General features: G+C 40.5%; 1 protein-coding gene across 2 annotated transcripts in view; it reads right to left on the reverse strand.

The window, feature by feature from the left end:
• CCPG1 (cell cycle progression 1) overlaps positions 1–21,242 on the reverse strand; it is a 51,126-nt gene that overhangs the window by 14,431 nt on the left and 15,453 nt on the right. For both annotated transcript variants that reach the window (XM_025389668.1, XM_025389669.1), the window contains exons 2-6: positions 19,417–19,485; positions 16,211–16,325; positions 9,000–9,076; positions 7,652–7,853; positions 2,513–2,764 (exon numbers count right to left, since the gene is read on the reverse strand). In XM_025389668.1, the coding sequence (XP_025245453.1) occupies positions 2,513–2,764; positions 7,652–7,853; positions 9,000–9,076; positions 16,211–16,325; positions 19,417–19,476 (706 nt within the window). In that variant the 5' untranslated portion in view covers positions 19,477–19,485. The remainder of the gene's footprint in view (positions 1–2,512; positions 2,765–7,651; positions 7,854–8,999; positions 9,077–16,210; positions 16,326–19,416; positions 19,486–21,242) is intronic.

Raw genomic sequence — 21,242 nt, forward strand, 5'->3', positions numbered from 1 at the left:
TTGCTAGGTGCGGTGGCTCATACCTGTAATCCCAGCCCTTTGGGAGGCCAAGGTGGGCAGATCACCTGAGGCCAGGAGGTCGAGACCAGCCTGACCAACATGGAGAAACCCCGTCTCTACTAAAAATACAAAATTAGCGGGCATGGTGGCAGATGTGTGTAATCCTAGATACTCAGGAGGCTGAGGCAGGAGAATCACTTGAACCTGGGAGGCGAAGGTTGCAGTGAGCCGAGATCATGCACTGCACTCCAGCCTGGGCATCAAGAGCAAAACTCCGTCTCAAAAAAAAAAGTGATGTCTTTTAAGTAGTGATTTGGAAAAGTCATTTAGGTTAGGTCTTGTATGTTAATTAAACTAATCTCATTACCATAAGGCCTACTTCATAATATATTATCCAGGCTTTTCATATTCTGAAAAGGCTAATATGAAGTAAAGGACAATGTTTTATTAATTAACTATTAAGGTAAATTTTACTAATAACCAAAATCCTACATAACAGAGAAGTAACTTCTCATTTTGAAAGCACTCCTGTAAAATGATCTTTCTACAAAATATTCAAAGGTCATGTAAATAGTGAAGTTTTAATTTGGATTAACACTTTAAATCACTATCCAATTTTTTTTGAAGAAAAAAAGATTAAGATAAGATCTTCTCCTTTGTTACTCTCATGTTTACCTGTGGAGGGAAAATCATACTCAAATACATATTGATTAATTTGTTTTGGCTAGTCTATAAAGGTGAATATATATTTCCAATCAAATCTTATTACAACAAATTTCAAGAAAGGATACAAATAATAGTATCTCAGTATTAAATTCAAGCAGGCATCCATCAGAAATCTAAATACATATTTTTATTAATATAAATACAAGAAACACATCTTGCAAGCTCTGACTTTAAACAGGTATTGTCATCATTAAGTCTATTCTAACATTACACTATGTTGAATAATAAACCTTTTCCACAAATCCACATAGGATACATGTAATTCTTCAATCTTTGCATAAGAAATACATTTTTCCAAGGAACTAGCAAAATGAAAGTTAGACTGTGGATTATGCAGGCAAAAAAAACCTACAAGTAGTTAATATAAAGCAAGCTAAAATTCGGGAATTTGACAAGATCTAAGACGTTTCCTTCTAAATTGTCTCTACCCCAAATTCCAATACAACAAAGAGTCAAAGTTCAGGTTTCAAATACTCCAGTCACTGTACAAATACATACCTTAAATAAGAGATTCAGGCCAGGCATGGTGGCTCATGCCTGTAATCCCAGCACTTTGGGAGGCTGAGGCAGGTGGAGCACCTTAAGTCAAGAGTTCAAGACTGGCCGGGCATGGTGGCTCACGCCTGTAATCCCAGCACTTTCGGAGGCCAAGGCAGGTGCATCACAAGATCAGGAGATTGAGACCAGCCTGGCCAAGATGGTGAAACCCCGTCTCTACTAAAAACGCAAAACAATTAGCCAGGCATGGTGGCGGGCACCTGTAATCCCAGCTACTCAGGAGGTTGAGGCAGGAGAACTGCTTGAACCCAGAGGTGGGAGCTGCAGTGAGCCGAGGTCGCACCACTGGACTCCAGCCTGGGCGACAGAGCGACACTCTGTCTCAAAAAAACAAACAAAAAAAAGTTTGAGACCAGCCTGGCCAACATGGCAAAACCCCATCTCTACTACAAATACAAAACAATTAGCCAGGCATGGTAGCAGGCGCCTGTTACCCCAGCTACTCGGGAGGTTGAGGTAGGAGAATTGCTAGAACCCTAGGGGTGGAGTTTGCAGTGAGCCAAGATCATGCCACTGCACTGCAGCCTGGGCGACAGAGTGGGACTCCGTCTCCCCAAAAAAAAAAAGAGAGAGGTTCAATGGGTGAGGCTCCTAAATGAGAAAGTAAAGTAACACCAATGGAATACCTTCCTCTTCTCACCCAAAAGGTATTTAAAGGCTTTGAATTGATAAGATGATCAACATATATAAATAGTATCAATCATAATAAAGAGCAAAGTATAAGAATAAAGATGAAAACCTCTCAATTCATGTGAATCACAGAAACAACAATGAAAGTTATAAAGTATGATACTTACATGAAACCTCAAAGTAGAAATAATGAACACTTACTATTTCTACATTTCAAATATAACCATTTCAACTGTGATTTAAATAATCTTCCTAAAAAACTCACACTTCAACTTAGTTTAACTATGATTCTAAATGTAAATGATTTCCCTCATGGTGAGCATTTCAGATTTTTAATCTTCCATCTTTTAACTTTAAAAGAGTCACAAATATATGTGGTTATTATCTTTACATTTATTAATAACTACTACCTTATTTAAATAAAAAGCTTTGTGAGATAGGCAGCACCCACTTCCCGAATGAGAAAACTGAGGCTCAAACAGGCTTCAAGTTTTCAAGGCCATATATTTAATAATGGCACTGAAAACATATCCCGGGATTCCTCACTCCTAAGTGCCTCTACACTATCCCATCAGGTTACACATTTTTGAATACTTACCATAGAAATGTCCAAATCCCATGCTGATTGCAATCACCAAAGCAAGTATAACACACTTATTGAGACCACTACTGAACTGACGTTTACTCAACTCCTTAGAAGGTTCGGTTTCTTGTTCAGCAACTAGCCGGTCTTCAGATTCTGAAGTAGAAACAGTCTTCTTCCTAGCACGGCGTCGTCTAAAGGCAGGGCTGGGCTGGTTACTGGTTTCATCACTACTTGATTCATCGTCACTAGGCTGAGATGAAAATACTATTAAGAAAAAAGTTGACATTTAGCTATTCAAAATCTTGGAAATGCTTTCCCAGTAAAAATTATTTAGAATAATCAATGCCATCCCTTACATGCCTTTTTACACGAGATAGCCAAAAACAAAAACCAAACAACATAAACAAAACCACAGGTTTTCAACTCATCTACATAAAGCCAAAACATAAAGCATTTCAAATGTGATACACAAGAATCTGTTCATCATATTCATTTGTGCGTTGAGAGCCTATCTCTGGTTTTTTTTAACCCTCCTCGCCTTATAGTTTACACTATTAGAATAATCCTTCATTCTCATAGCCTCAAGTTTCACGGTTGGCCAGGAGCGGTGGCTCACGCCTGTAATCCCAGCACTTTGGGAGGCCGAGGCGGGCAGATCACCTGAGGTCAGGAGTTCAAGATCAGTCTGGCCAACATGGCGAAACCCCTTCTCTACTAAAAATACAAAAATTAACCGGGTGTGGTAGTGCACCTATAGTCCCAGCTACTTGGGAGGCTGAGGCAGGAGAATCACTTGAACCCGGGAGGTGGAGGTTGCAGTGAGCCAAGATCCTGCCACTGTACTCCAGACTGGGAGACACAGCATAACTTTGTCTCAAAAGAAACAAAATTTCATTGCTATTACAGGTATAAACAAGTATTATTTCTGGAAAGAGAAAACAATACTCTCTGTCTCTTCATTCAGTTTCAAAGAGGTAACTGAAGTGCAACTGTTTAAGGAACACAGGAAAGTACACAAGCATTTCCTGTGACTTATAAAGTAAAATAACTACCAAGTTTCCTTGGGTGTATCTGGTCTCTAGTTTCATTTCTAACCTGATTAGCCCACGATCAAGGTTCAAAGCACTCTATTTTAACATAGGTTTCCAGAAGTCAGATGAGTCCTTCCCTTCGACTGCCACTCTTACTAGAAGGTTATTAATTTTACCCTCTAGTAAATATGTCAGCATGAGGAAGTGACACAACAGCTATCTCCGATATTAAGGACTATTCTGATGCTGCTCCTATATGAAAATAATAGTAGAGAAAAGCAAACTGGTGGGAAAAATCTGCACAAGAAATCCTAAGTCCAGGAAACAAATTCCCTGGAAAAATCACCTTCAGTTTTTTCCGAATGCATTAATTTCTTAACACGGTTCCATATATCAACAAACTGTATGTTGACACAGAAGCTTCGATTACTCAGAAAAATTTCCACAAGCTACTTAGAGGAAAAGCACTAAAAGGAAGGATAAAATATGAACTTGAATACAAAGAGCTCTAAAACAACAAACATTCATGCTCCAGAAAAGCAAAAACAGTTCTTCAGAAGACAGGATATCCATGCCACAGGAAAGCTGGTGATTTAGGTTAGGCAATATTTTTCAGAGATGGATCACGGAGGATTCAGTTCACTTTCACACTTACAACAATAAACACAAAGACAGAAGGCACTACTGAAATGAATGAATATTCCTAATATTTAGTGATACAGATGCCACTGAGAGATCTTTTTGGTCATGACCCTTATGCCCATCATGTATATCTGGTTATTCTTGATCACTAGTTTTTCAAAGATGCCGTCGCCTCAGGTGTGAGGTTATATTTCTTGGACAAAGAGAAAGAAAGGAAGACTTAAACAAAGCATTACATAATACAAAGGCATTCATGATCATGGTTAGAGTATTTAAGTCAGGTTTTCTGACATAAAATTAAGATAGGTAAATGTAGAAACAAACCATCTGTAAAACTTCTTTAAATAAATGTTCAATTCTACATTAACATTGCCTTCATTACATATTCTAACAAAACAGCCTAACCCATATTAATATATTCATGTCCTTATCTAATGCTTCCAACTTTTTTAACCCGTACATATAATAGCTAAAATATTTTGATTTTTAACTTCTTTTAAAAAAGCTTAATTTGGCCCATAGATGCAAGCAATGCAAAGGCATGCAATAAGCTTGGCCAGTGCCTTTACAAGAGATTCTGAACACCTGTTTAGAGTATCACAGATGACAACAGGTATCTTGAAAGCACTCGGTAAATAGTAAATGTGACTAGGCACACTCAGCTCTAGAGAAGCTGGTCAGAGTTAGTCACACCACCTTGGAAAGTGAGTTGGCTAGGAACATGGTGTTTCAGCTGATCATCCCATCCCCATATGCACTCAGGAATCTTCCACAGCTTCTCCCACCACCTTTCTTTTGTGAATAAACAGGAAAAAAAGATGCATAAAGCTATATTATAAAGACTAAAAAGAAAAAAAGAATTAAAAATACTTAATTATCACTTAACATTGCTATCGTACTAAATTAAAATATAATAATCATGCCTTCTTAAAAACATACACAATACAAACTCTACACTACCAACTTTGCTTTTTGTCAGGAAAGAGAGTTCATATAGAGGAAGCAGGTAGCGTTCTTAACCCAACAAAACCTACACTGCCACAAGAATGTAAGTCAGGAGAAGAAAAAACTGAAGTTGAAATCTTTAAGGATGAAGAAAGGGAAAGGAAAAAACACAATTAAGTAATGGCTATAGCACAAAATTAACAAACCAAAAGGGAAAAACAAAAACTCTTTTTTTTTTTTTTTTTTTGAGACAGAGTCTCCCTCTATTGCCCAGGCTGGAGTGCAATGGTGCAATCTTGGCTCACTGCAACCTTCACCTCCTGGGTTCAAGAGATTCTCCTGCCTCAGCCTCCAGAGTAGTTGGGATTACAGGCCCGCGTTACCACAGGCAGTTAGTCCCAAGTAGCTGGAATTATAGGCACCTGGCTAATTTTTGTATTTTTAGTAGAGAAGGGTTTTCACCATGTTGGTCAGGCTGGTCTCAAACTCCTTACCTCAGGTGATCTGCCTGCCTCAGTCTCCCAAAGTGCAGGGATTACAGGCATGAGCCAACGTGCACGGCCCCAAAACAAAAACTCTTGGCAACTGGTTTATATGCAGTGTTTTCAGTATAGTCCAAAATTTCGTCTTTAAACATTTGGTTTATTGAAACAATATCTTTAGGAGGAATAACAATGGGTAAAAAGATAATTAATCAAATATTCCTCTTAACTCAGTCTACAAAAATCTCAAGAAGTCAGAATTCAGAAAGAAGACAAAAGAAGAAGGAGCTTAGAAGTATGCAACTTCCTGAAAAAAGTTAACTATATATAATTTCTTTCTTTTTTTGAGATGGTGCTGGGATTACAGGCATGAGCCACCATGCCCGGCAACAGTATGTAATTTCTTTTATGTCTATGTCAGTTTCTTATATATCTGACCATTCTGTAATACTCCAGCTTCAATTTGACTTTTCTGGGCCATGAACATTATGGAATTAAACCAGAGGCAAGAAAGGAAGGGGGCAAAAAAAAAAAAAAAAAACTACCTGAATACAACACAAATTCCAGAGTTTAAAAAAATAATAAAATTTGATGACCAACAAGGATTCTAAAATCAATTACGATATCCCTCCCTAAATAAATATACTATGAATGCTATTCTAACAAAGGCTGAATTTTCCTCTGACCACCAAGAATGTCACCTGAATATTCAAATAGCTGGATAAAGTATTTTCAAGTTCATGTTTATAGGCAAACCACTGATATACTAGCTGAAAATAACTTCTCATTAAATGAGATAGCCAAGAATCTCTATTTTTTTTTATTTTTGAGACAGGGTCCTGCTCTGTCACCCAGGTTGGAGCGCAGTGGCGCAATCTCAGCTCACTGCAGCCTCAACCTCCCAGGCTCAAGCAATCCTCACATCTCAGCCTCCCAAGTGGCTGGGAACACAGGCGCATGCCATCATGCCTGGCTTTTTATTATTTGTAGAGATGAGGTCTCGCAATGCTGCCCAGGCTGGTCTCAAACTCCTGGGCTCAGGTAATCCACCTGTCTCGGCCTCACAAAGTGCTGGAATTACTGGTGTGAGCCACTATGCCCAGCCAAGAATCTCTACTTGACATTTTATTAGCTAAACTGGAATGACAGAAATTATATTGTCTGATTCTGGTTGGCAAATGTAAATATTAAAGAATGGTAAAATCTAAAAAAATTACCTAAAATAGATACTACATGTTTCCTGTTTTTCTGTCAAACTAGGAAATTTTTACAATCACTAGCAGTGTTTCAAGTTGTCTCTGCCATCACTCACCCTTAGTTATAATTGTGGGTTAATAACTGATATTTCCAGGAACTTTATATTTACATACTTATATCACATTAAAAGATGTTATACACACTGCTAAAACTGAGCTGAAGCATAGTGGAAAGAAATCAAGCAACTCACACTTTAATCTCTGAATGAGTCTGTCTGTACAACGGGTATTGATTGCACTAAAAATTTGACTTAACACTAGTGACATTTTCATCACAGAATCTAAAACAAAAGCTCTGAAGGTCAGGAGCTTTGGGAGACTAGCTGTATTGACAGCACCTTGAACACTGTCTGGCATATGGTAGGTACTCAATAAATGTTTGTTGCATGATTAATAATTGAATATATTTGAAGAAACTTTAATAAGAATTTTTCTTTCACTATTTCTATAATACAAAATGTATACTACTGCAAGCAAAAATATTAACATCCCCAATTTCCCAATCTAAAAAGCACCAAATGAATTTTGAAGCATTTGTGATTTTAACAGATCTCACTGAAGCAATTTTGCCTTCTATTTAATGGCAAAAGATGGTTACTGTTATAGCAAAAGATTGCTATGCTCCAGACCAGTCTAGGAAAACACTAGGTATTAATAGATTTCACACACAAAATAGTCTTGAGTTTTACACAAACATATTCAAAACTAGAGACTAAATTATTAGGGGTAGAAAAAAAGCCCTTATATAAAATGTGGTCGTACATGTCTTTATGTCTCTTATCAGTGTATTCTTACCAGTTTCTGGCTGACAGAAAGTATACTGGCTGCTAGAGGAAGAGCCCATGTTAAAGTCTTCTGAACTCTGTGCTTCTTCAACAATGACCACTTCTTGATTTCCAATTTCTTCTAACTTAGGTGGCTCAAGGGTAACAATATCAGAATCATCACTGGCAGTTCCAATATAGATACCGTCTTCAGGTATCTTTTCTTCCTCTGCCTGAAGAACCATAATTTTAGAGATGGTAAATCAACAATGATTTAAGGGCCTTATATTTTCGTAGAATACAACAGTGCTAAGTATTATAGTAATCTGAGTTAAAATAAAAGATACGATTCCTCCCATTAGTAAAGAATTACGCAATAGTAGGCTCATCATATAGCTTGAGAACACTATCAGATCCCTTGACAACTCTCAGAATTAGATCAGACCACCGTGTTCTCCTAGTGGGCTGCAGAAGCTGAGAAGCCCACCTTTGCTCCTCAATAACCACAGGAAAAAGAGTTCATTTCTCTCACGAGTTCCATGGGTCTATTCGAGCACAACTCTGTAGCGTGGGAGCCCAAAAAAGACTCACTAAACTTTCTGGGTTATGTATGTAATAAACTTCAACAGCTGTATCTTCTACTGAATGTGTCTGAAGGTGTCCCCAAAAATTCCTAGGCTGGAATGTAATCGCCAATGTGATAGTACTAAGAAGTGGGACGTTTAGGAGGTGACTGAGTTATAAGGGATCTCCCCTGGGAATATGATCAAGGTCTTTATAAAACAGGCTTCATGCAGCATCCAGCCTTTTTTCGCTCATCTCCTCTTAGAGATGTAGCAACAAGACGCCATTTGGAAACAAGACAGCATGCCATCAGCAGACACTGAGGTTGTCCACGCTTTGATCTTAAACTTCCCAGCCTCTGTAACTGTGAGAAATAAATTTCTGTTCTTTATAAATCATCCAGTCTCAGGTATTTTGTCAGATCAGTACAGACTAAAACACCATGTAAAATGATCATCTAGCTATCTAGTTTTATATAGAAGTCAGGTAAAACCCCAAAGGACAAGTCTTACGTTGTTACCAAATTTTAAAACGAACCATCGTTTTAGACGTGAAACCTAACAGCTTAATTGTTCAATATAATTCAAGAATGCAATCTACTTCCAAAGAGGATTATATTAGAGGTGAAAAGATAGATCTTTAACACAATACCAAGAAATTACTTTGCTTAGGTGTCTTCTAAGACATCTAACTTAGAAGTCAAAATTGCTTATAATTCAAAAGAGGAATAGAATGCATAAATAGAGTTAGAGGCTTTAATTAGTACTCTAAGGATACTATTTAACATATATCCATAGAGTAAAATACAAGTTTACCTCAATTGTTGAGCTGGTTTCCTCCAAAGCTGGATAAGCAGTTTCTTCCATAAGCACTATGCCATTTTCGCTGCTTTCTGATACAAAGCAAAGATCAATATAATTATTTCTTAATTTAAAACTCTCTATAGACTTTCTGCAGCCAACATATAATCTGGGCAGATAAAAATATCTTCCTGCCGGGCGCAGTTGCTCATGCCTGTAATCCCAGCTCTTTGGGAGGCCAAGACGGACGGATCACGAGGTCAGGAGATCAAGACCATCCTGGCTAACACGGTGAAACCCCATCTCTACTAAAGACACAAAAAATTAGCCAGGCGTGGTGGCGGGTGCCTGTAGTCCCAGCTACTCAGGAGGCTGAGGCAGGAGAATGGCATGAACCCGGGAGGCGGAGCTCGCAGTGAGCCGAGATCACACCACTGCACTCCAGCCTGGGTGACAGAGCGAGATTCTGTCTTCAAAAAAAAAAAAAATTTCTTCCTAATATGTTAGAGTAGATTTAATGAAATGTCACATACAATTATAGAAGTCACTCCACTGTTGCTAATAAATTTTATTTGAAATTATCAGGTGATAATTTAGATAAGAAAATGCAATTATTTAAGTTTTTTTTTTTTTCTTTTTTTGAGACAGAGTCTGGGAACTCTGTTGCCCAGGCTGGAGCGCAGTAGCATTATCTTGGCTCACTGCAAACTCTGCCTCCTGGGTTCAAGTGATTCTCCTGCCTCAGCCTCCTCAGCAACTGGAATTACAGGCATATGCCACGGCTAAATTTCGTATTTTTAGTAGAGATGGGGTTTCGCCATGTTGCCCAGGCTGGTCTCGAACTCCAGACCTCAAGCTATCTGCCCACCTTGGTCTCCCAAAGTGCTGGGATTACAGGCATGAGACACCGTGCCCAGCCACAAGACTTATTAAGAACTCAAATCAAAACTACCTTGACTAAGTAAATAAAACCTCTACCTTACATTGCCAAATTACTTGATCCAGTGTGTTTCTTAATACCTAATATGAAAAAATCTATCATTAGATACCTAGTGATACATTTCCTGCATTCTTAAAAGTTTATTCAAAGTTCCTAAAGACCATTCGAATGGCTGTCAATGCCTGCTACCGTAAGAATAAAAACCATGGCTTCAAACTATTATTTATAAAAGTATATATGTATATGTATGTGTGTGTGTGTGTGTGTGTGTGTGTCTAAATGCTTTACAAGAAAACATAAACTATAAAAAGCAAGGACTCAGGCTGGGTGCAGTGACTCATACCTGTAACCCTAGCACTTTTGGGAGGCCAAGGCTGGAGGACTGCTTGAGCCTACAAGTTCAAGACCAGTCTGGGCAACACAGCAAGACCCTGTCTCTACAAAAATTAAAATTAAAAAATTATTTGGGCATGGGGGTATGTGCCTATAGTCCTAGCTACTCAGAAGGCTGAGGCAGGAGGATTACTTGAGCCTAGGAGTTGAGGCTGCACTGAGCCATGATCATGCCACTGCACTCCAGCCTGGGCAACAGAGTGTGACCACGTCTCAAAAAAAAGTTGGAGAGAGGGGAGTCCAGGCACAGTGGCTCATGATGTAATCAAAGCACTTTGGTAGGCCCACGTGGGAGAATTACTTAAAGCCAGGAGTTCAAAACCAGCCTGGGCAATATAGTGAGACCATTTCTACCAGCAATTTTTTTAAAAAAGAAAGAACTCAAAACACAGAAAAACGAAATGTCACTACAGAAGAAGTATTTTATAAGAATCTCCTCAAAGAAAATATGTACAAACAGAATGATGACCTCACAATATATTTTTAATGAAAAAAAGCATAAAGGTCGGGCACAGTGGCTCACACCTGTAATCCCAGCACTTTGGGAGGCCAATGCAGGTGGATTGCCTGAGGTCAGGAGTTCGAGACCAGCCTGGCTAACATGGTGAAACCCCATTTCTACTAAAAATACAAAAACTTAGCCGGCTGTGGTGGTGCACGCCTGTAATCCCAGCTACTCAAGAGGCTGAGGCAGGAGAATCACTTGAACCCGGGAGGTGGAGGTTGCAGTGAGCCGAGATCACGCCATTGCACTGCAGCTTGGGCAACAAGAGTGAAACTCTGTCTCAAAAAAAAAAAGAGCATAAAATATTAAGAAAAGTTAAAAATAATATATCAATTTATGAGCAAAGTATACCAAATATCAACAGTAATTACTTCAAGATAAAAGAATTATAGGCCATTTTAAATTTCTTTTGCTTACTATTATTTTTTCCCTATCATGAACATGCATTTCCTCTGTAATTTAAGTCCTGTAAAGAACGGGGGGGGGGGGGGAGTTTTTTTTCAGCATTAAATAGCCCCAAAAGAAAATGTATTAATTTGGAGGTACGATTCTGCCACAGTACTGGGCTGGGGTACTGGGGCCGGGCGCAGTGACTCATGCCTGTAATCCCAGCACTTTGGCAGGCTGAGGCGGGCAGACCACAAGGTCAGGAGTTCAAGAGCAGCCTGACCAACATAGTGAAACTCCATCTCTGTTAAAAATACAAAAAAATTAGGCCAGGCACAGTGGCTCATGCCTGTAATCCCAGCACTTTGGGAGGTTGAGGCAGACTGATCAGGAGGTCAGGAGTTCGAAACCAAACTGGCCAACATGGTGAAACCCCATCTCTACTAAAAATACAAAAAAAAAAAAAAAACAACCCTAACTGGGCGTGATGGCAGGCACCCGTAATCCAAGCTACTCGGGACTCTGAGGCTTGAACCTGGGAGGCAGAGGTTGCAGTGAGCTGAGATCATCGCTCCACTGCACTCCAGCCTGGGTGATAGTGCGAGGCTCTGTCTCAAACAAAAAAGAAACTTTTCTTTAACATATTCAAATAAATGCATTTCTTGGAAGAAACTGTCCATAGCTTTCAGATTCTCAAAAGGATCTCTGACACACAAAAGCTGAGAATCACTTTTCAAATGAGAGTAGTAATCAACATGTAGGCTTAAAAAAGTTAACAGGTATAATCTCTTCTATTTCTGGACTTGACACATCCACTTTTTTCTCCTGAGGGGAAATGTTCTGTATGCATTTTACTGTAATACTAAAAAGTTAATGAGGTAATTTAAATATGAACTTAAGTGTATGCAGCAATTGTTCAGGAGTCCTATTTCTCTATATCAATAATGTGTGCATCAAATCCCACAGGAAGTATACATAATACAGATGCAATAGTCAAATTCCATTTTATCAAATTGGAACCAGAGTACAGGCATATCTCAGATATACTGCAAGTTCAGTTTCAAACCAATGCAATAAAGCAAGTCACATGAATTTTTTGGTTTCCCTGTCCATGTAAAAGTTAGGTTTACACTATACTGTAGTCTATTAAGTGTGCAATCACATCATGTCTAAAAAACTGTACATACCTTCACTTAAAAATACATTATTGCTAAAAAGTGCTAGTGATCATCTGAGCCTTCAGTGAATCTTAATACTGTTGCTGGTGGAGGCTCTTACTTCAAAGGTGATGGCTGCTGACTGACCACTGTGGTAGTTGCTGAAGGATAGAGTAGCTAGGGAAATTTCTTTCTTTTTTTTTTTTTTTGAGACAGAGTCTCGCTCTGTTGCCCAGGCTGGAGTGCAGTGGCGCGATCTCCGCTCACTGCAAGCTCCGCCTCCCGGGTTCACACCATTCTCCTGCCTCAACCTCCCGAGCAGCTGGGACAACAGGTGCCCGCCACCACGCCCGGCTAATTTTGTTTTTGTATTTTTAGTAGAGACGGGGTTTCACCGTGTTAGCCAGGATGGTCTCGACTGCAATTTCTTAAAGTATAACAACACTGAAGTTTCCCACATGGATTGACTCTTCTCTCATGAAAGATTTCTCTGTAGCATGCAATGCTGTTTGATAGCACTCTGTCCACAGTAGAACAACTTTCAAACTTGGAGTGAATCTTCTCAAACCCTGCCACTGCTTTATTAACTAAGTTTGTGTAATATTCTAAATCCTTTGTTGTCATTTCAACAATATTCACAGCATCTTCACCAAGAGCAGATTGCATCTCAAGAAACGACTTTCTTTGCTCATCCATAAGAAGCAACTCCTCATCTGTTCAAGTTTATCATGAGATTACAGCAATTGGATCACATTTTCAGGATCCACTTTTTTTTTTTTTTTTTTTTTTGAGCCGAAGTCTCGCTCTGTTGCCCAGGCTACAGTGCAGTGGCGTGATCTCGGCTCCCTGCAAGCTCCGCCTCCCGGGTTCACGTCACTCTACTGCCTCAGCCTCCCGAGTAGCTGGGACTACAGGCGCCCGCCACCACGCCTGGCTAATTGTTTGTATTTTTAGTAGAGATGGGATTTCATCCAGTTAGCCAGGATGGTCTCCATCTCTTGACCTCATGATCTGCCCACCTCGGCCTCCCAAAGTGCTGGGATTACAGGCACGAGCCACCACACCCGGCCAGGATCCACTTCTAATTCCAATTCTCTTGCTACTTCTACCACATCTGCAGTTCCTTCTTCCATTAAAGTCTTGAACCACTTTTAAGTCATGATGGTTAAAATCAACTTCTTCCAAACTCCTGTGAATGTTGATATTTTCACCTTTTCCCACAAATCACAATTGTTCTTAATGGCATCTAGAATGGTGAATCCTTTCCTGAAGATTTTCAATTTACACACATTGCCCAGATCCATCAGAGCAATCACTATCTACAGCAGCTACAGCCTTACAAAATTCATTTATTAAATAATACAAGCTAAATGTCAAAATTAGTCTTTGATCCATGGACTACAGATTGGATGTTGTGTTAGCAGGAAACAAAGCAACATGAATCTCCTTGTACATCTCCATCAGAGCCCTTGGGTGACTGACCACGTATTACTATACAACGTCTAGTATTTTGAAAGGAATATTTTTGTTCTGAGCAGCAGGTCTCAACACTCAGCTTAAAATCTTCAGTAAACCATGTTGTAAACACATGGCTGTCACCTAGGCTTTGTTGTTCCATTTACAGAGCACAGGCAGAGTAGATGCAGCATATTTTTTAAAGGCCCTAGGATTTCTCAAGGCATGGTAAGTGAACACTACCTTCAACTTAAAGTCACCAGCTACATTTGTCTCTAACAAGAAAGTGAGCTTGTTCATTAAAGCCTAGAAACAGATACCGACTTCTCTCTAGTTAGGAAAGTCCTAGATGGCATCTTCTTCCAATAGAAGGCTGTTTCATCTACACTGAAAATCTGCTGGTTGGGGTAGCCACCTTCATCCATTATGTCAGTTAGATCTCTTGGATAACTTGATGCGCCTTCTACATCAGCACTTGCTACTTCACCTTGCACTTTTATGTTATGGACATAGCTTCTTTCCTTAAACCTCATGAATCAACATCAGCTAGCTTCAGCCTTTCTTTCTAAAGCTTCTTAACCATTCTCAGCCTTCACAGACTTGAGAGAGTTAGGAAGGACCTAGTTCTGGATTAAGTTGTGACTTAAGGGAATTTTGTGGCTGGTTCAATCTTCTACCAAGACCACTAAAACTTTCTCCATGTCAACAATAAGGTTATATGGTTTCCCTATCATTCATGTGTTCACTAAGGACTTTTAATTTCCTTCAAGAGCTTTTCCTTTGCAATCACAACTTGGCTATCTAGTCCAAGAGACTTAGCTTTCAACTTAGCTTTCAACATGCCTTCCGCCTTCCTCAAATAAGCTTAATCATTTCTAGCTTTTGATTTGAAGTGAGAGACACTCAACTCTTCCTTTCACCTGAACACCTGGAGGCCACTGTAGGTTATTAATTGGCCTGATTTCAATATTGTTGTGTCTCCAGGAACAGGGAGGCTCAAGGAGAGGAAGAGAGATGGGGGAACAGCAAGTCAGTAGAGCAGTCAGAACACACACATTTATTAAGTTCACTGCCTTTCATAGGCACGGGTCATGGTGTCCCAAAGGAATTATAATAGTAACATCAAAGATCACTGATCACAGATCACCATAACAGATATAATAATAATGAAAATGTTTGAAATATGACAATTACAGGCCAGGCACAGTTGCTCACGCCTGTAATCCCAGCACTTTGGGAAGTTGACACGGGTGGATCACCTGAGGTCAGGAGTTCAAGACCAGGCTAACCAACACGATGAAACCCTGTCTCTATTAAAAACACAAAATTAGCTGTGCACAGTGGCACATGCCTGCAATTCCAGCTGAGAGGCTGAGGCAGGAGGATCACTTGAACCCAAGAGGTGGAGGTTGCAGTGAGCCGAGATCATACCATTGCACTCCAGCATGGGAAACAAGAGTGAAACTCCGTCAATTCAATTCAATTCAATTCAATTCAATAAAATAAAAATAAATGAAATATTATAATTATAAAAATGTGACAGACATGAAGTGAGCATATGCTATTGGAAAAATGGCATTAACAGACTTGCTCAACACAGGGTTGCCACAAACTTCAATCTGTAAAAAATGCACTATCTGCGAAGTACAATAAAGCAAAGCAGAATAAAATGAGAAGTATGTCTGTAACTCCATAACATGATAACTGGAAAAGAGATTAGTAAATCTCTTGTGATAAATGAATAATTTTTTTCTTAACTTTAATAATGACAAGTAAATACAAACTACCAAGCAAATGATAAGTAATAGAAACTACCAAACAAATTCACGTTAAACCATGAAACACTTTTTTTTGGTCACCGGTTACCTCCGTAGCAACAAACTGTAAATAAACCCGTGGGGCAGGCTGTTGGCTCTGGGTTCTGTGGGCCTTCATTAAATCCACACTGAAGTTTTTTTTTTTTTTTTGAGATGGAGTCTAGCTCTGTCGCCCACGCTGCAGTGCAGTGGCGCAATCTCGGCTCACTGCAACCTCCGCCTCCCAGGTTCAAGCGATTCTCCTGCCTCAGCCTTTGGAGTAGCTATGATTACAGGTGCCCGCCACCACACCCGGCTAATTTTTTGTATGTTCAGTACAGACAGGGTTTCACCATGTTGGCCAGGCTGGTCTTGAACTCCTGACCTCAAATGATCTGTCCACCTCAGCCTCCCAAGGTGCTGGGATTACAGGTGTGAGCCACCGTGCCCGGCCTATACTGTAAGTTCTAATCCTCCAATGACCACTTAGATTAGCCAGAAAGGCCATCCACCTGGAAAGAAGGCAAGACTCATAATATCATTCATATACTCTACTAAAAAAAAAAAAAAATCAGAATTTGTGAACAACTTACCTCCCTGCTCTATCTGCAATGCTTGAAGTTCCTCTTGCTCTAAAGATGAACATTCTGGGGTGGGCTCACAGCTGTCAGCGGCTGTCACAGAATTTAACAGTTCTATATCTGACCCCTAGGGAAAAGTGATACTCTTTCAGTTATTTGCCTATTAGCTCCTCAAAGCTAGATTTGACTACATGTAAATGCTTCTTCCATTATTAAAAGTCTCAGATGCTGCCATACTCCAAGGGAACAACATCTAATCAGACAAGCTTTTGTTCAATTTAACCCACAAAGGCCCATGGCAGGAAAATGGCAGAATGGAGTCTCAGGTTTAAATTCTAAGTCAGGTCAGCCCAAAAGCGGAATGCTCTATTTTATGAGCTCAAGCAATAAATTTGAATCCCAGAGAATAAAGGTCTAAATTTAGTTATTTCTGTAGTAATTTGTTTCGGCTTAACATTTATGGAACTACTCTAGACAAGGCACTTTGTTAGGTGTTGCAGGGTATAAAAAATTCAAATTCACAGCTGGGCAAGGTGGCAGGCGCCTGTAATCCCAGCTACTCAGGAGGGTGAGGCAAGAGAATCGCTTGAACCCAGGAGGCAGAGATTGCAGTGAGCCAAGATTGTATCATTGCACTCCAGCCTGGGCAACAAGAGCAAAACTCCATCTCAAAAAAAAAAAAAAAAAAAAAATCAAAAATTCAAACTTACAACGTATTCAGAGAAACAGCCATATGCAAATAAGTACTTATTATGGCAATATAAATTAAAACTGTTTAAAGCTTTAATGACATGGATTAAATAAACCTATAGGGCTAATGAATACTCTCCTTATACAATTTTAGACTAATTATCCTTGAAGGAGAAGTTGCTATGGGAGTTGATCTAATCCTTTGAAGAAAACAAGTTAAAAACAGAAAAGTCACTGAAGATTTTAAAAAGAAAAATCATCTCAATCTCAAATGATACAGATGTTTTTAAATTTTGAAACTTTAACGCAGAAAAGGCAAACTTGTTTTTTCTGTTAATGTTTTCTAAACATAACTACCTGAACCTTAACTGAGAGTAAAAAAAACAATTTTTTAAAATTAATTTTTAATTAAAATTTTAATTTAATTTTTAATAAAAAATTTTAATTCCGTCTCAAATTTTTAAAAAAAAATTTTTTTTTTTTGAGCCAGAGTTTTGCTCTTGTTGCCCAGGCTGGAGTGCAATGGCACGATCTCTGTTCACCACAACCTCCGCCTCCCGGGTTCAAGCAATTCTCCTGCCTCAGCCTCCTGAGTAGCTGGGATTACAGGCATGTGCCACCAAGCCCGGCTAATTTGATATTTTTAGTAGAGACGGGAGTCTCTCTATGTTGGTCAGGCTGGTCTCGAACTCCCGACCTGAGGTGATTCGCCTTCTCCTTGGCCTCCCAAAGTGCTGGGATTACAAGCGTGAGCCACCATACCCGGCCTAAAACTTTTATTAAGAAAACAAGTGAGGCTTACAATACCCTAAAAACAAATGGGAAAATTATAGATAAGTCCATTAAAACCTAGAGTAAGTATATTTCTGTTTATCAGTATACTGTCATTTTTCTTTTCCTTTTTTTTTTGAGACAGAGTCTGGCTCTGTCGCCCAGGCTGGAGTGCAGTGGCGCAATCTCGGCTCACTGCAAGCTCCGCCTCCCGGGTTCCCGCCATTCTCCTGCCTCAGCCTCCCGAGTAGCTGGGACTACAGGTGCCCGCCACTACGCCCACCACCACGCCCGGCTAATATTTTGGTGTTTTTTTTGGTTTTTCTTTTTTTCTGAGACGGAGTCTCACTCTGTCACCCAGGCTGGAGTGCACTGCCGCAGTCTTGGCTCACCGCAACTTCCGCCTCCCAGGTTCAAGCGATTCTCCTGCCTCAGCCTCCGGAGTAGCTGGGACTACAGGCGCCCGCCACCAGGCCCGGCTTATTTTTTGTATTGTTAGTAGAGACAGGGTTTCACGGTGTTAGCCAGGATGGTCTCAATTTCCTGACCTCGTGATCCACCCGCCTCCGCCTCCCAAAAGTGCTGGGATTACAGGCGTGAGCCACCGCACCTGGCCAATTTTTTGTATTTTTAGTAGAGAGGGGGCTTCATAGTGTTAGCCAGGATGGTCTCGATCTCCTGACCTCGTAATCCGCCCACCTTGGCCTCCTAAAGTGCCGGGATTACAGGCGTGAGTCACCGCGCCTGGCCAGTATACCGCCATTTTTCTTTTTTTTTCTTTTTTTTTTTTTTTTGAGACGGAGCCTTGCTCTGTCGCCCGGGCTGGAGTGCAGTGGCCAGATCTCAGCTCACTGCAAGCTCCGCCTCCCGGGTTCATGCCATTCTCCTGCCTCAGCCTGCCGAGTAGCTGGGATTAGAGGCACCCGCCACCTCGCCTGGCTAATTTTTTGTATTTTTAGTAGAGACAGGGTTTCACTGTGTTAGCCAGGATGGTCTCGATCTCCTGACCTCATGATCTGCCTGTCTCGGCCTCCCAAAGTGCTGGGATTACAGGCTTGAGCCACCGCGCCCGGCCTTACTGTCATTTTTCTATAGTGAATATACATTACTGGCATGAGAAAATAAAATATACAAGTTATGTATACTTGTTGTACATAGATCAATCTTCTATTATAAAATTCATTTTGTGGCGGACGCGGGGGCTCACGCCTGTACTCCCATCACTTTGGGAGGCCGAGGCGGGTGGATCACGAGGTCAGGAGATTCAGACCATCCTGGCTAACATGGTGAAATCCCATCTCTACTAAAAATACAAAAAAAATTAGCCGGGCGCGGTGGCTCACACCTGTAGTCCCCGCTACTCAGGAGGCTGAGGCAGGAGAATGGCTCCAACCCAGGAGGTGGAGATTGCAGTGAGCCGAGATGGCGCCACTGCACTCCAGTCTGAGCAATGGAGTGAGGCTCCATCTAAAAAAATAAAAGAAAAAATTATATGAAAATGAAAGTAAAGCACAAGGCCTGACCAATAATAAACCCTCAGTAAGTATTTGCCTAATGTCTCAAAGCTATGTACAATAATGTAGAAGATGCTGGCTCATAAAGAGTTCTCAGCAGTGAAGTTTAATACGAGAGGGAAAATGTCCATTGGAACTTTTTGCTTAAATGCAGAAAAAGACTGATCTTCAAAGAACACCATTTACATCACTGGTAACATTAATATTACAAATTACCTTATAAGAAAGTATTAAATATCATACCTCATGACTGATGACAGTCCAACCACAAGATGAATCACTGTCACTGGAATTTTCAGACATCTTTCAGGTCTACAAATACAAAAACATATTGACTTATGGGACACATTTTTTAAAATTCTATAGGAAGCACTATATGTGACACTAAGTTTGAAAAGTGGTTTACTGTCTTCCAGGTGAAACAGAGACAAGCCACCCATAAATTTACCATACAGAACATGACAGGACTACATACCTATATGAACAGATATAAGGAAACTTCTAAGACAAGGAGACCCTCCTAGACTAGAACCGTCTAGACAGTCATATTGTTGAAATGAAGAAGAAAGTTATGACTAAAAGAAAATGTAGCATTTGGCCAGACAGAGGTAAAAGAAAAGGAGAATTGTGAATGGGGAGCAGGCAGCAACAGTGAAGGACTCTATTTTCAATGAACAGTAAGGTGTGAAAAACATGACTGCAGAAACTGAGAAGCAGAGGGAAACTGAAAAGCTCCTATGCCAAGAAAAAGGAAGTCTGTATGTTGGCAACATGAAGCAATTTACATTTTTCAAACAGAGAAGAAACATGATCAAACTGTTTTGAGACTGAGTCTCGCACTGTTGCCTGGGCTGGAGTGCAGTGGCGCGATCTTGGCTCGCTGCAACCTACGCCTCCCGGATTCAAGCAATTCTCCTGCCTCAGCCACCCGAGTAGCTGGGACTACAGCGCGCGCCACCATGCCCAGATAATTTTTGTATTTTTAGCAGAAATGGGGTTTCACTATGTTGGCCAGGCTGGTCTCGAACTCCTGACCTCATGATCCGCCCGCCTCGGCCTCCCAAAGTGCTGGGATTACAGGCATGAGCCACCCTGCCCGGCAATCAAACTGTTTTTATGAAAATAACTGTGTCAGCAATACTTCAGTAGGATTAAAGTTGGGGCGGTGGTGGGGAAGACACCAGAGGTTGGTTAGAAACATCTGGTCACTGGCAACAACCTGGACTCAAGCCCTTAAACATAGGGAAGCAACTAAACAACCCTAGACCTGTGGGATGCAAGGAAGCAACATAATATTCCATGAAAAAGCTGAGCATCTAAACTTAATCAGTGTTCATGAGGGAAAGGGTTTAGAAGATAGCGGGAAAGGTTTAGAAGAGCTCTGAGAAGACATGAAAGATTATTATTTTTATCATGATTTGGATGTAAGGTCTCACTCTGTCACTCAGGCTGGCGTACAGTAGTATGAACACAGCTCAAAGCTGCTGAGACAGGAAAACAGGGTCTGGAGGCAGGGTACATCAGGCCAATTCACACTTCAGCTATGACAGGAAATATCCTCTCCATAGGGCATACACCAAGGAAATGACTTTGTAACTTTACTTCACCTCTCCATTTACATAGGGTGTACACCAAGTAACCAGTGGAAACCTCTAGAGGGTATTTAAGCCCCCACAAATTCTATAACAGCGCCCTTGAGCCCCTATGCTAGGGCCCGCCACCACACTGTCGAGCGTACTTTCATCTGACTTCATTCTTTCCTTGCTTTGTCTGTATGTTTTGTACAGTTCTTTGTTCAAGATGCCAAGAACCTGGACACCCTCCACCAGTAACACAGCCTTGAACTCCCAGGCTCAAGTAGATGCTCCCACCTCAGTCTCCCAAGTAGCTAGGACTATGCAGATATGTGCCACCCTGCCCAGCTAATTTCCTTTTAAGAGTCGGGGACTTGCTAGGTTGGTAGGCTGGTCTCGAACTCCTGGGCTCAAGTGATCCACCCATCTCAGCTTCACAAAGTGCTGGGATTACAGGCGTGAGCCACTGCACCCAGCCTAAAGATTATTTTATTA

The sequence above is a fragment of the Theropithecus gelada genome, chromosome 7a (genome assembly GCF_003255815.1).
Source record: "Theropithecus gelada isolate Dixy chromosome 7a, Tgel_1.0, whole genome shotgun sequence".
NCBI lineage: Eukaryota > Metazoa > Chordata > Mammalia > Primates > Cercopithecidae > Theropithecus > Theropithecus gelada.